Source organism: Hyla sarda, chromosome 4 (assembly GCF_029499605.1).
Source record: "Hyla sarda isolate aHylSar1 chromosome 4, aHylSar1.hap1, whole genome shotgun sequence".
Classification (NCBI taxonomy): Eukaryota; Metazoa; Chordata; class Amphibia; order Anura; family Hylidae; genus Hyla; species Hyla sarda.
The window spans coordinates 10,728,465-10,743,069 of record NC_079192.1 but is presented as its reverse complement, the minus strand read 5'-3'; the positions used below and the strand labels follow the sequence as shown (position 1 = coordinate 10,743,069).

At 45.0% G+C, this 14,605-nt stretch overlaps 1 protein-coding gene across 16 annotated transcripts in view; it reads left to right on the top strand.

Annotated features, from left to right (window-relative positions):
* Positions 1 to 14,605, top strand: part of LOC130367541 (uncharacterized) — a 459,996-nt gene that overhangs the window by 242,194 nt on the left and 203,197 nt on the right. For 15 of the 16 annotated variants that reach the window (XM_056569992.1, XM_056569980.1, XM_056569981.1 and 12 more), the window contains 2 exons: positions 9,652 to 9,936; positions 11,191 to 11,475. The exons of the other annotated variant lie outside the window; for it this stretch is intronic. In XM_056569992.1, the coding sequence (XP_056425967.1) occupies positions 9,652 to 9,936; positions 11,191 to 11,475 (570 nt within the window). The remainder of the gene's footprint in view (positions 1 to 9,651; positions 9,937 to 11,190; positions 11,476 to 14,605) is intronic. 16 annotated transcript variants of the gene reach the window in all.

Below are 14,605 nucleotides of genomic sequence, written 5' to 3'. Positions count from 1 at the left end.
CAGACAGTGGGGAAGAGATTTATGCTCGCTGTGAGGAGGAGCTGCAGACACTATAGATTCATGCTTGCTGCAGGGAGGAGGTGTGGACGCTGTACGTTCATGCTCACTGTGGGGAGGAGGTGCGGACACTAGATTTGTACTCGCTGCAGATAGGTGTGGACACTATAGATTCATGCTTTCTTTCCCTTATCAGAGCTGTGGGGAGGGGTCACTTTCAGAGAGCTAAGCAGGTCACATGGTTAGAGAAGCAGTGAATATAGATGGAGTGGTGTGTGGCCTCAGCCAATTAGGGACAATCACACTTGGCAGAGCTGTCAGCTCTTAGAGATGTTTGAAGAGCTGAGGGGAGGAGTGGATGGATCTTTAGATCACTGGCAGAATGTGTACCACATTAAGTTGTAATGGGGGTAGAGCCTTTTAATTACTGCTGTTGTTCGGACACACTGGTTGTGACTGAAGATGGCAGGAAGCCTTACCGAGCAATATCTGCTCCCTAACTGCTGTGCGGAACCTTTGCACTGCTCCAAGGGAAGGGAACGGTTTAGATGCAAACTGCATCTATTTCCAGTGTAACTAACTTTTTTGTAGTTTTCTGTGTAAAGTGCATGTAAATGGAGGAACCATTATTGCCATGGGTACCGCTAAGCACAGATGGTGCAGTAGGGGGGGGGGGGGGGGGGCTTCCGGGGTGAGTACATCGGTCGTCAGTGTCAGCTGCGGGCTTATGAGGCTCCACAGGTGGTCCTGTACTTGTGTTTCCCAACCAGTGTACTTCCAGCTGTTGCAAAATTACAACTCCCAGTATGCCTGGACTGCCTTTGGCTGTATCAGTAGAAGTGTCAGGGAGTCTGCACTCGTCTCTATCAGGGCTTATTTTTTTGCACCGTGATCTGTAGTACCCTTTTTGTTTTGATGGGACTTTTTGAGCACTTTTTATTTGTTTTTTGTTTTTATTCTGGTATATTAAATGACTGAAAATCCACAATTCTTGACTTTGGTATTTTTTTACGCTTAAAGGTAGTGTGAAAGGTAACTTATTGTTAAAGCATATTGTCTATGTTTTAATTAACATAAGTTACCTTATGCTCCTGTAAAAACTCCCGTCAGAAAGTCCCTAAAACGGCCGTCAAAAAATCCCATTCATGTCAATGGGATTTTTTGACCATCCTTTAGCATCAGTTATGTCGTTATGACTAATGGCCATTATTTTTGACGGTGCAAATAGTGCCCGTTGTTTTCACCTTCCGTTATAATCCGTTATTGCTGAGCATACTCAGTACAGCATCACAACCAGAAGGAGTTAAAACGGACATAAAAAAATGGACTATAAGGGTGCATGACGGATGAAATAATGGGTGATTACGGATGGAACATGTCCTTTATTTTGACAGAATGCCCGTTAAAATAACAAACATTGGTCATGCTTTAGCATCCGTTATGTTTAGCTATTTCGCTTATTTTTTCATGGCCTCTTTCAGCAGAAAAACGGCTGTCAAAATGCAGGAACATGACGGTAGTGTGAATGAAGCCTAAATGTTAGTAGTTTGCACTTTTCCTCACACGGCGATATTACATATTTATGTTTATTTATATTATTTGATTTGAAAAAATAGTAAGAGAGGGTGATTCAAACTTATTTGGGGGATATATTTACATTAATTTATTTTATATAATTTTGACACTTTTTTTTTTTCTAGTTCACATAAAAGAACTATTACATGGAATTTTTAGATTACGAGCACTGTTAAATGCATTGATCAGTGTTATCTGCTCTCCGCGATGAGATAGGTAGGGACCCTCCGGCGGGTTTGTAAGCTAATCGGGACCCCGCCATTACCTTGGTCCCGATCAGCAACACCAACTGTGCGCCCACACTTAGCAACTGGCATTAGGTCCCGTGATCAAAACAGAAATGATACTGATGGAAAATACCCATCACAGCATAAAAAAATATCCTTATATATCCCTGTGTACAGAAAAATGAAAGTTATAAGGATCAGAAGAAGCCATTTTTAAGCATACTGATTTTAGTACAAAAGTATTTTAAAAGTACAGGGTGGGCCATTTATATGAATACACCTTAATAAAATGGGAATGGTTGGTGATATTAACTTCCTGTTTGTGGCACATTAGTATATGTGAGGGGGGAAACTTTTCAAGATGGGTGGTGACCATGGCGGCCATTTTGAAGTCGTCCATTTTGAATCCAACTTTAGTTTTTTCAATAGGAAGAGGGTCATGTGACACATCAAACTTATTGGGAATTTCACAAGAAAAATTATGATGTGCTTGGTTTTAACGTAACTTTATTCTTTCATGAGTTATTTACAAGTTTCTGACCACTTATAAAATGTGTTCAATGTGATGCTCATTGTGTTGGATTGTCAATGCAACCCTCTTCTCCCACTCTTCACACACTGATAGCAACACCGCAGGAGAAATGCTAGCACAGGCTTCCAGTATCCGGAGTTTCAGGTGCTGCACATCTCGTATCTTCACAGCATAGACAATTGCCTTCAGATGACCCCAAAGATAAAAGCCTAAGGGGGTCAGATCAGGAGGCCTTGGGGGCCATTCAACTGGCCCACGACGACCAATCCACTTTCCAGGAAACTGTTCATAATGTGGTGGTGCACCATCTCAGGTCCAAGCATTCCTAGATGAACAGTTTCCTGGAAAGTGGATTGGTCGTCGTGGGCCAGTTGAATGGCCCCCTAGGTCTCCCGATCTGACCCCCTTAGACTTTTATCTTTGGGGTCATCTGAAGGCAATTGTCTATGCTGTGAAGATATGAGATGTGCAGCACCTGAAACTACGGATACTGGAAGCCTGTGCTAGCATTTCTCCTGCGGTGTTGCTATCAGTGTGTGAAGAGTGGGAGAAGAGGGTTGCATTGACAATCCAACACAATGAGCATCACATTGAACACATTTTATAAGTGGTCAGAAACTTGTAAATAACTCATGAAAGAATAAAGTTACGTTAAAACCAAGCACATCATCATTTTTCTTGTGAAATTCCCAATAAGTTTGATTTGTCCCATGACCCTCTTCCTATTGAAAAAACAAAAGTTGGATTCAAAATGGCTGACTTCAAAATGGCTGCCATGGTCACCACCCATCTTGAAAAGTTTCCCCCCTCACATATACTAATGTGCCACAAACAGGAAGTTAATATCACCAACCATTCCCATTTTATTAAGGTGTATCCATATCAATGGCCCACCCTGTAGTAAAATAAAATCTATATAAATTATCATTGTAATCATATAGACCTGCAGTAAGTCCCGCTCGGAGCCGGGAGCGGGTGCCTTTTAAGAACCGGGCTGTACTTTACTTTCATTTCGGCAGCGCGGCTAACGACAGTAAATCCCGCCCGCTCCCTCCCTTTTCCCACGGCGCATATCCTTTGCATATGCACCCGGGGCCGGGAGTGGGCGCCATTAAGGTCCGGGCTGTATTTTACTTCGGCCCGGTGCGTGTTGACTCTGCCCACCCAGAGCCGCTGAAGCCTGCATAAGGGTGCGAACTAAGCCCCAATCAGCGCTGTGCGCGTGCATTGGGGTTTTTGTTGCAGGGCCAATCACAGAGCCCTTGGGTTTAGCATGGCCCCCTCTGGCTATTGGTTCAGAGGTTTTCTCATCTCAGCCACCGTTCTCATGGACATTGCAAAATGCTACTCACAGCTGCCTTAGGGAACAAAGGTTGTAACTTAAAAAATGTCCGGTTCTGCTGAACCACTTGTTCGGCCTACACCACTGCTCCCCCAGACCCCCCTGCTATTTCTACCCCGGTTGCTCTTCCAGATTCCGTGGGTTCGGCTGCCCCTCCAGCCTGGGTTCCCTCCCTCTCCCGGTCTATATCCGACTTGGCTCAGGTCTCCCAGTATGTGGTGACTTAATTGGAGAGGCCCTCTCTACACCGGCCCTCCGGAGGGTTTCATTTTTCCCCTATACTGACGTTCTCGCAGTGTTATAGGGGTGTTTCATCTCACTTATCCCCCGAGTCTTTGGTCAGGCACGGGCACGCCCCTCTCAGGCATCGCCCCGTTTCTCCCACTTGTAGCAAGGGCCGCATCACATGTTCACATTCACCTGGAGAACTTGTGGATGAAGTTTCCGATCGGCCTCTGACTCAGAGGACTGCACGGATATGTCGTTCATGGTGCACTCATTGGTTTCGGCCATAAGAGACACCTTCCATCTAGAGGAACCAGGAACTTCGGACGTGGCTCCAACAGTTCCCTTTCATCCTGCCCGACCCCTTCCAGGGCTGCTTCACCTCATTCCCATTCTCCTGGAGAACTTGTGGATGAGGTTTCTGATTTGGCCTCCGACTCCGAGGACCGCACGGATATGCCTGATGTGGTGTACTCATTGGTTTCGGCCATAAGAGACACCTCCCATCTAAAGGACCAGGAACTTAGGACGTGGCTCCAGAAGTCTCCTTTTTTTGTGCCCGTCCGGCACCCAAGACTTTCAGCTCTCACGCTGTATTTGACGCCCTGCTGGAATCCGCCTGGTGGCACCCTGACAAGAAGGTTCAAGCGTGGTATCCCTTCACCAAACACCTCATTGCTCGGTGGTCCTCCTCTCCAAATGTGGATCCACCGGTCTCCCGCCTTTCTAAGGCGACTACCCTGCCGTTGGCTGATGCGTCTGCCTTCAAGGATCCAGACAAGACAGTGGAGACTTTGGCTAAATTTGTTTTTGGGACTGCAGGTTCCTCATTAGCTCTCCAATTCTCCTTAGCTGGAGATTTTCTGTGTTCTGCTTTCATGCGCGGCCACTGTGCTGCCTTTGTCACAGGTTACCTGGTAGCCCTCCGTCGATCCATGTGCTTAAAGCCTGGAAAGCAGTCACCGTCTTCAAGAAGTGAGGCAACGGGCGGAAGGAGCTCCTTATTGCCTCTGGATAAGGCTCGCAGAACCACTTTCTATCGGAAGTCCTCCTCCTTCCGGTCTTGCGTACCCTTGGTTCCAACAAGGGTCCGGCCAGACGCCTTTACGGGAAGAGTGCTCCTTCTTTCCTGACCCGTCTCTCCCGGAGGTCTGCTAACCGTTCCGGCCGTTTTGCGGCCCCATCAGGCACCCGTAGGCCTACCTCGGCCTGAAGGGTCGCCCCCACCCGGCGACTTTTCTCTGCTGGTGGGTCGCCTCTTACCCTTCCGGGATGTCTGGACCACGCACGTTCAGGGTTCCTGGGTCAGGGATGTGGTAGTCAACGGATACAGGGTCGAATTTGCCTCCCTCCCAATGGGATTGCTTTTCCCTTCCCGGTCCCCCGTCCCCCTCTCTAATGAAGGCAGTTCGGGGCACGCTCCAGTTCCCTTTCATCCAGGGAGTTATTGTCCTTGTTCCTTCAGGGGAACGTTTTTCAAAGTTTTTATTCCAACCTCTTTGTGGTCCCCAAATAAGGCGTTTCTGTTCGCCCAATCTAAGTTCTAAATCATCTCACCCAGCATCTTCTGCTTTCCCATTCTGAATGGAGTCTCTCCGTTCGGCGCTGGCGTCCATGGGTCAAGGGGAGTTTTTCTTCCTTGGTGGAAATCAAGGATCCCTGCCTCCACATCCCAATATTTCCCGGTCGTCAACGGTACCTCCGCCTTGTAGTTCCGGACGGTCTTATCTATTGTGGCTCTCCACTTTTGTCTGGCCACTTCCCCGCGGGGCTTACCAAGGTCCTGGCGCCTGTGATACCCCTTGTTGTTCCAGGGATTCCTTACTTGGACGACCTCCTGATCAGAGCTCCAACCAGGGCCCAGAATCTGGAGAGTCTTAGTCTCGACCTCCTGACCTTGTCTCTCTTCGGTTGGATGGTAAATCAGGACAAGTCCAACCTCTCTCCTGGGGCTCCAGTTTGACGCGGCCTCTGCCCGCTTTTGACTCTGCCGGTCAATCGGCTCACTCTCTTTTCAGGAGTCCGATGACTTTGGCACCCTGCTCCAGTTTCCATTTGCTTTTGCATGGATGTCCTGGGTCGGTTGCTGGCAGCCGTGGAGGCCGTGCCATTCGCCCATTTTCATCACCTACCTCTTCAACTGGTGATTCTCTTCCGGTGGGGCAGGTCTCCATTGTCTCTCAACCGCAATATCGTTCTATCTCGACAGTCTTGCCGGTCCCTTCTATGGTGGTTTCGTTTTCCCTGCTTCTTCAGGGGCGCTCCTTCCTGCCAGTCTGTCGGGCTGGGGAGGTGTTTTCTAGGACCGGCCGGTCTAGGGCCTTGGTCCCCCGTGAAGCCCTTTTCCCCATCAACATGTTGGGACTTAGGCATTTCTATCTTTGCTTGCTTCTTTGGGAAATTCCCTTTTGGGCGAAACTCAGGTTTCCGGCCATCTCAGCGATTTTCATCCCAGGTGTACTCAACTGGGAAGTGGTCTTTCTCAACCGGTCCTCAGCTGACCAAGGCAAGTGGTCCCTACATTTGGATGAGTCTGCAGTGACCTGCAACCTCTGGGGCGCTCCAGGCATGGACCTCTGCGCGTCCCGCCACAACCAAAGCGTTCCTCTCTCTTGGTCGGGCTTTGCCCTACCTTATATGTTTCCTCCCCTTGCTCTCATTCTCATGGTCCAGACTGGCTCCGGCGGGCGTGGTACGTCGTCGCAGTCAGGCCCCTGAACGACTTACCGCTGCGCCTTCCCTCTCGTCCAGACCCCCTATCTCAGGTCCCCTGTGCCACCCCAATTTACCGTATCTGCTTTTGACGGCGTGGCGGTTGAGACCGCGGTTCTGAGGACCCGTGGCTTCTCTTCCCAAGTGGTTCGCACCATGCTGAGGGCTCTCAAGCCTTCCTCTGCAAAGATTTGCCACCATACCTGGCGGTCTTATTTTCGTTGGTGTGAGCCTCAGCCTTTTTTTCTCAGGTCGTGGTTTTCCTTTCCCGACCCTTTTGCAGTCGGGCTGGCCCAAGGGTTGGCTCTCTGCTCCCTTAAGGGCCAAAGTTCAGCCCTTTCCATTTTTTTTCAACGTTCGCCACTTCAGGGAGTGGCACACGCTGCCCCTCCTTATCGGTCCCCTTCTTCCCCTTGGGACTTACACTTGGTCTTAGGCGCTCCTTTTGGGACCTCTCAGGGATATTCCTCTTCGCCTCCTTCCCTGGAGAGTGGCGTTCCTTATTGCTCTTCCTCTGTTAGGAGGGGGTCAGAGCTGGCAGCTCTCTCCTGCCGTTCTCCCTTCCTGGTTGTTTACCAGGAAAAGTTGTTTTCCATCCAGGGCCGTCCTTCTTACTTGAGATGGTTTCGATTTTTTTCATCTCAATGAGGACATCGTCCTGCCGTCCTTTTGTCCTGCCCTTTCTCATACCAGGGAGCGTTTACCCCACAAACTTGTTGTGGTGAGGGCTGTTCGGACTTATCTCTCAGTCACCTTTTCCTTTCGGCAGTGTGACTCCTTTTTTTGTTTTTCCAGAAGGTCGTCGTACAGGACAACCTGCTTCTACGGCCACCATTTTTCGGTGGATCCGGTCTGCTATTTCGGAAGCTTACCGCTGCAAGGGGAAGATCCCACCCTGCAGGGTTTTGGCTCATTCCACCCGTTTTTCAGGGCATCCTGGGCACTCCGCTACGGGGCTTCGGCCTCGCAGTTCTGTAAAGCGTCCACGTGGTCGTCTTTGCACACTTTCACAAGGTCCTACCAGATTCATACCTTTGCATCAGCTGTTGCTCCTCTGGGCCGTAATTCGTTGCAGGCGGCGGTGGTCCAGCTGTCCACCTGACTGATTTCCTTACCCACCCAAGTGATGGCTTTGGTACGTCCTACGGTCTGTGTCCCCCAATTGAGCCGATAGAGAAAAGGAGATTTTTATGCTTACCGTAAAATCTCTTTCTCGAAGGATCCATTGGGGGACACAGCTCCCACCCTTTTTCTGGTGTTCCTATTTCAATTATCTGTCCGAGGGTGTGTTCAGTTACCTTTTCTTCTGGTTGCTCGGACAGTTTGTGGTTTTTCTCTTGACCTGTCGGTCTTCTCCTATTGCTCTGGGACTAAAACTGATTACCTCAGGTGCCTGTGGGCGGGTATACCCTGCTGGGAGGAGCCGACTTTTCTTGTTGCCATAGTGTCAAGCCTCCTAGTGACCGCAGCATATACCACCATCTGTGTCCCCCAATGGATCCTTCGAGAAAGAGATTTTACAGTAAGCATAAAAATCTCCTTATTAAAGCTCATCAATTGCTCATTATTCAAAAAGTTCTCCACCCTAGAGCTCTGGGCCAGCATCGAAAATGCAAGCTTTTTCTGTTACACACTTCCTTCCCCAAACTAATTTGTTTAAAATGTTATCAAGATATTAAAACCTCTTGTAATGCAAATGAATTGGGGCTACAATAAGGTAGCAAAGTCAAAATAGTTGTTTTTATTATCTGAAGTCCTCCCATGGTACCTAATGTCAACATCCAGAGGGATGAGACATAACTTCAATTAAACTCAGGCCCCAAAATAAGGCAGAATCTCTCTATGCTGAAGTTGATATTTTTTTCAATAACCAATTGGGTAAAACATCTTAGACTCTGCATTTATTCATTGCCCTCCCCTCCTCTACACAATCCCCCCATCTATAGGCCCCTAAACTGTTATGCCCCCTTGGTGCCCTGCACAGTAAAAGTGGGTAGAATAGTAGGTCCCCAATTAAGTAGGTATATCCTTAATAGGTAGATAAATGAGTAGGTAGGTAGGTTGGTAGCCAGGTAGGTTGCTAAGTAGGAAGGTAAGCACTTACACGCCCGGGGATCAAGACCAAGTGTCTTAGATCACTCTAGCGAACGAATGCCTGTACCGGACCGGCCCCTATGTTGTTACTACATTTGGGTCGGGGTCAGTTTCGACAAAGTGTTGGACAACACAGCAGATCTGTATGAAATAAATTCAGAATCACCCTAATGGGGGAAATTCATTGCAAGTGCCTAGGGCAGCATGAGCCATAAATATGGACCTGGGTGTAAACAGGGACTATATTATTCCTTCCTCCATATATAGACTGATGGACAATCCTTGTGGGAACAGAGACTATATTATCCCCTCCTCATATATAGACTGATGGACAATCCTGGTGGGAACAGAGACTATATTATCCCCTCCTCATATATAGACTGATGGACAATCCTGGTGTGAACAGAGACTATATTATCCCCTCCTCATATATAGACTGATGGACAATCCTTGTGTGAACAGAGACTATATTATCCCCTCCTCTTATATATAGACTGATGGACAATCCTGGTGTGAACAGGGACTATATTATCCCCTCCTCATATATAGACTGATGGACAATCCTGGTGTGAACAGAGACTATATTATCCTCTCCTCATATATAGACTGATGGACAATCCTGGTGTGAACAGGGACTATATTATCCCTCCTCATATATAGACTGATGGACAATCCTGGTGTGAACAGGGACTATATTATCCCCTCCTCATATATAGACTGATGGACAATCCTGGTGTGAACAGGGACTATATTATCCCCTCCTCATATATAGACTGATGGACAATCCTGGTGTGAACAGGGACTATATTATCCCCTCCTCATATATAGACTGATGGTCCTTCTCCTCTGACATCACTTACATTATCTACAATAAATGACATCAGGTAAAACATTAGATTGTTCATCCTCATCCCTCTGTGTGATTCTTGTATTTCTTGTCTCTACAGCTGGAGATCACTTTATAGACCGACACAAACAGAACCTGATTGAGGAAATAAAAATTATATATCCAGTTATATATGATCTGTACAAGAATAATCTGCTGACAGAAGAAGAGCGGGATTATATAATGGAAATATCAGAACCTGAGGACAGGATGAGACGTCTGTATGATATTATCAGATACTGTGATGACTCTGACAAAGAGAAGGTTTATGACACTTTGTATAAGTACAATCCCAGGGTCATGGAATATCTGAAAAAGCCGAAGGATCTATCAAGATTTGTAAAAAGTAAGTGTTACTGTGATCTGCATCTATTTCTCCACATATATCACTCTCCTCCTCTGTGTAGATATATAGTAAATATTTTAATCATAAGGAACGTATTTTACATTTATGTTTTTATAAGTTGAAGAATTTTTTAAATTATTTTAATTAAAACCTGTTCATTTTTTTGTTCAAACAAATAATGTTTATTAATAGGGCAACCTATAATAAAATGACTCTGTGTAACCATAGTCAGTGTCCAGGCTGCTGCTAATTCTTTAGGTGTCAGGACACAATAAGATCTTCTCTATAGAGGATCGGGGTGGGAGTGGTCCCTGTCATAGAGGAATAGATTGAAATCTTTAATAAGTTTTCAGACCTATAGGTACTGTACAGTATGTGTGTGATGATACTTGTTGTCGAATACTGACAGCTGTATGGACAATCCTGGTGTGAACAGGGACTATATTATCCCCTCCTCATATATAGACTGATGGACAATCCTGGTGTGAACAGAGACTATATTATCCCCTCCTCATATATATACTGATGGACAATCCTGGTGTGAACAGGGACTATATTATCCCCTCCTCATGTATAGACTGATGGACAATCCTGGTGTGAACAGGGACTATATTATCCCCTCCTCATATATAGACTGATGGACAATCCTGGTGTGAACAGGGACTATATTATCCCCTCCTCATATATAGACTGATGGACAATCCTGGTGTGAACAGAGACTATATTATCCCCTCCTCATATATAGACTGATGGACAATCCTGGTGTGAACAGAGACCATATTATCCCCTCCTCATATATAGACTGATGGACAATCCTGGTGTGAACAGAGACTATATTATCCCCTCCTCATGTATAGACTGATGGACAATCCTGGTGTGAACAGAGACTAGATTATCCCCTCCTCATATATAGACTGATGGACAATCCTGGTGTGAACAGGGACTATATTATCCCCTCCTCATATATAGACTGATGGACAATCCTGGTGTGAACAGAGACTATATTATCCCTCCTCATATATAGACTGATGGACAATCCTGGTGTGAACAAGGACTATATTATCCCTCCTCATATATAGACTGATGGACAATCCTGGTGTGAACAGGGACTATATTATCCCCTCCTCATATATAGACTTATGGTCCTTCTCCTCTGACATCACTTACATTATCTACAATAAATGACATCAGGTAAAACATTAGATTGTTCATCCTCATCCCTCTGTGTGATTCTTGTATTTCTTGTCTCTACAGCTCTAGATCACATTATAGACCGACACAAACAGGATCTGATTAATGGAATAAAAATTATATATCCAGTTATATATGATCTGTGTGGGAATAATCTGCTGACAGAAGAAGAGCGGCATTATATAATGGAAATATCACAACCTGCGGACATGATGAGACGTCTGTATTATATTGTCAGATACTGTGATAACTTTGACAAAGAGAAGGTTTATGAGACTTTGTATAAATACAATCCCAGTTTCATTAAACATCAGAGAAAGTTGGAGGATCCATCAAAATTAGTAAAAAGTAAGTGTTACTGTGATCTGTATCTATTTCTCCACAAATATTGCTATTCATAGATATATATAATGAATATTTTAACCATAAGAAATGTCAATAACATTCCAAACTGTATGTATTTCATTTAACTAGAAAGGAAAGATAAAAATGAGGGAACTTGTCCTCTTAGATCAGGGCTTCTGAAGCTTCTTCTATTGGGACCTCACCAGGAGGAAGTTGATGATACCTGGACCTCAGAATTGCCTAAAGTCTATGGAAAAATTAAAAGGATTTAGAAGTTTCTCAGTTTTTTTTTTTTCCTCCTAAGGCTAGGTTTCCACACAGGTTTTTCTCTGGTGTTTTTTTTTGGGAAACTGCCACTGCAGTTTTTGAGCCAAAGCCAGAAGTGGATCCAGTAGGAAGGAGACATATAAGTCCTTCCTTTATATTTCCCATTCCTTCTGAATACACCTCTGGCTTTGGCTCAAAAACTGCAGTGGTAGTTTTCTAAAAAAATGCCAGAAAATAACTTGTGTGGAAACCTAGCCTAAACCCAGATAAGCATTAAAATACACCCAAAATAGAAAAAATGACATTACTAAAGCAAAGATTAAGGCCTGTACAGCTGATCTCCCTCACCCACACATGGGAAAGATCACCTGAAGCTACAAATCCAAGTATTCTATAGTGATTTTTATCACCACATGCAGGGCTGCCATCAGAAATTTTGGGGCTCTTTGCACAGCTCAATGCCTGAACCCCCACCCGAGTCTGCCCTCCAATTTTATAAAAATTTTTAATGTTTTATTTTTGCCCCGATGACGTGGTAGACTCTTTTGAGCAATAGCCTACACTAACACTTAATTACACTACCATTGTTGTGGGCCAGTCGAAAGCGCTTGCTGCGCGAAATGGCACCGTTGCCCGTAGAGTCACCCTCACACCTTTGTCCGTCCGTTCCTGTTTCTCTATGCACCCGTTCTTTTTCTTGGAATAAAGACTGTTTTATACACCAATGGTGAGTGCCCTGCAGTTATTTTCTACATTGTTCATCTATGATAACCCTACTGTTAGCGCAGTGAGCACCACCTTGAAGGTGAGCTGTCGGGATTTGTCTAGCAATCACTCCTAGGGGCGGAGCAAGTCACCAGCAGTGCTGAGTTTACTCTTACATACAGTTGCATATAAGTGGTTACATTACATCCGGTGACTCCTAGCTGACGTCTTCTCTGGTCGGAGTCGTTTACTTTCCTTTTTTTTCTTTATTCAGCATTATGACGATTTCTTCCAGCAACAACTCATCTCCACAGAACTTGCCAGACAAACATTTTAGGCTCTGCACTTTTCTAGAACCTATAGTGCCCCATATAGTAATAATGCCCCTTTGTGTCCCACACATTAAAGTGGGTGGATAAGAGCAGGTAGGTTCACCCCCCCCCCCCCCCCTCACGACTAGCTATATAGGTTCCTAGGGTGACAGGAGGTAGAGCGGTCCCTTCATGTAGTTTCACTAATTTCCCCCTGTAGGTAGTAGTGCCCCACTGTATATATTAGCAGCCTTAAACCACTTACCTCATAAAACTTATTGAGTCAAGCCAGTAAAAATCTATTTACTGTAAATAGTAGAGCAAAATGTTTAACGCCTTAAGAACACAGGGCTTACATGTACATGTATCATAGTGGGATGGTCCCAGTTTCTATCAGCAGCCGGGACTCGTGTCTAATGCCGGATATCACTTTTCAGGGTGATGTCCAGCATTAGCTCTTTAGACACTGCAATCAAAGTTGATCATAGTGTCTAAAATGCAAAAAATCTGATCCTTGCAGGGAAGCTGAGCTGATCAGAACACCTACAGTAAAGTCACAGGGTCCCGATCAGCCGAGATGACGGATTGAGAACTGTTACCTGCCTCTGTCTGTCCGATAAGCTCTCCAGTCCTGCAGGAAGCAATAACTGATCAAATCTGTTCTTGGACAGCATTGATCAGTGTATGCAATCTAAAGATTTCATGTAATAGTCTCCAATGGGGACTAAAATAAAATAAAAAAACTGTTAAAAAAAAAAAAAATGTATGCGAATAAGCCCCTTACCTAAAAAAAAAAAGTTTGAATTGCACCCACTTTTCCCATTTAAAAAAATAATAAAATTATGTAAAATAAAATAAACATATCTGATATGGCAGCATGCATAAATGTCCGAACTGTTTTAAAGGAGAACTCCGGGATGTAACAACTTAGCAAGAAAAACAAGATACAGAAACAGTCCTACTAGGCTAAGGATGATAGAAAAAAAGAAGAAAGAGATATAGGGATATGTCCAATTAATACATTTGTTATACAATGTTAATGGACAATATTGTTTTATATACTAAAGGGTCTTCTGCAGGGACTTTGCATCAGACAGATAGCATGTTTAAAAGAAATAAAAAAATAATAATAATTAAAAATACAAAACATTGATATGCAACATTGGTAATTACTGTTCCCCTATTTGGCAAGTATTTGCAATAGCTTTATAGTCTCTTCGCCATTACTGGTGTACTATGACAATGAGGCAACAAGATTGTCATTTCCGCAATGCGGGCAAAGTTATTCACAATAAAGTTAATAAGTTGTTCCTTATGGTGATGTTTCGGGCAGGGCCGTGCCGTGATGTGGACCGTGAATGTGGCTGGTAAGTATTCAGTATGAGCGCTCGGTTGGCACCCCCTTATCCCACTTGGGACTTTTTTATTATTATCCCTGTGTCGTCAGGGTAAAGTGGATAGAAAGGAGAGGGACTCCAGCGCTGCATAGCGCATATGTCCGGCATCTGACCTTAACCCCCACTCAAGGACATTCATGCACTAGCCCTATACCATCAGGGTAGAGTGGGCAGCAAATAGGGGCACTACATCACTGCCGAGCGCTCATACTGAATACTTACCAGCCACATTCACGGTCCACACCACGGCACTGCCCGAGCCATCACCATAAGGAACAACTTACTAACTGTATTTTGAATAACATATGGTGAAAGGACATCATCTTGTTGCCTCATTGTCATAGTACACCAGTAATGGCGAAGAGACTATAAAGCTATTGCAAATACTTGCCAAATAGGGGAACAGTATTTACCAATGTTGCATATCAATGTTTTGTTTTTAATAGCATGTTT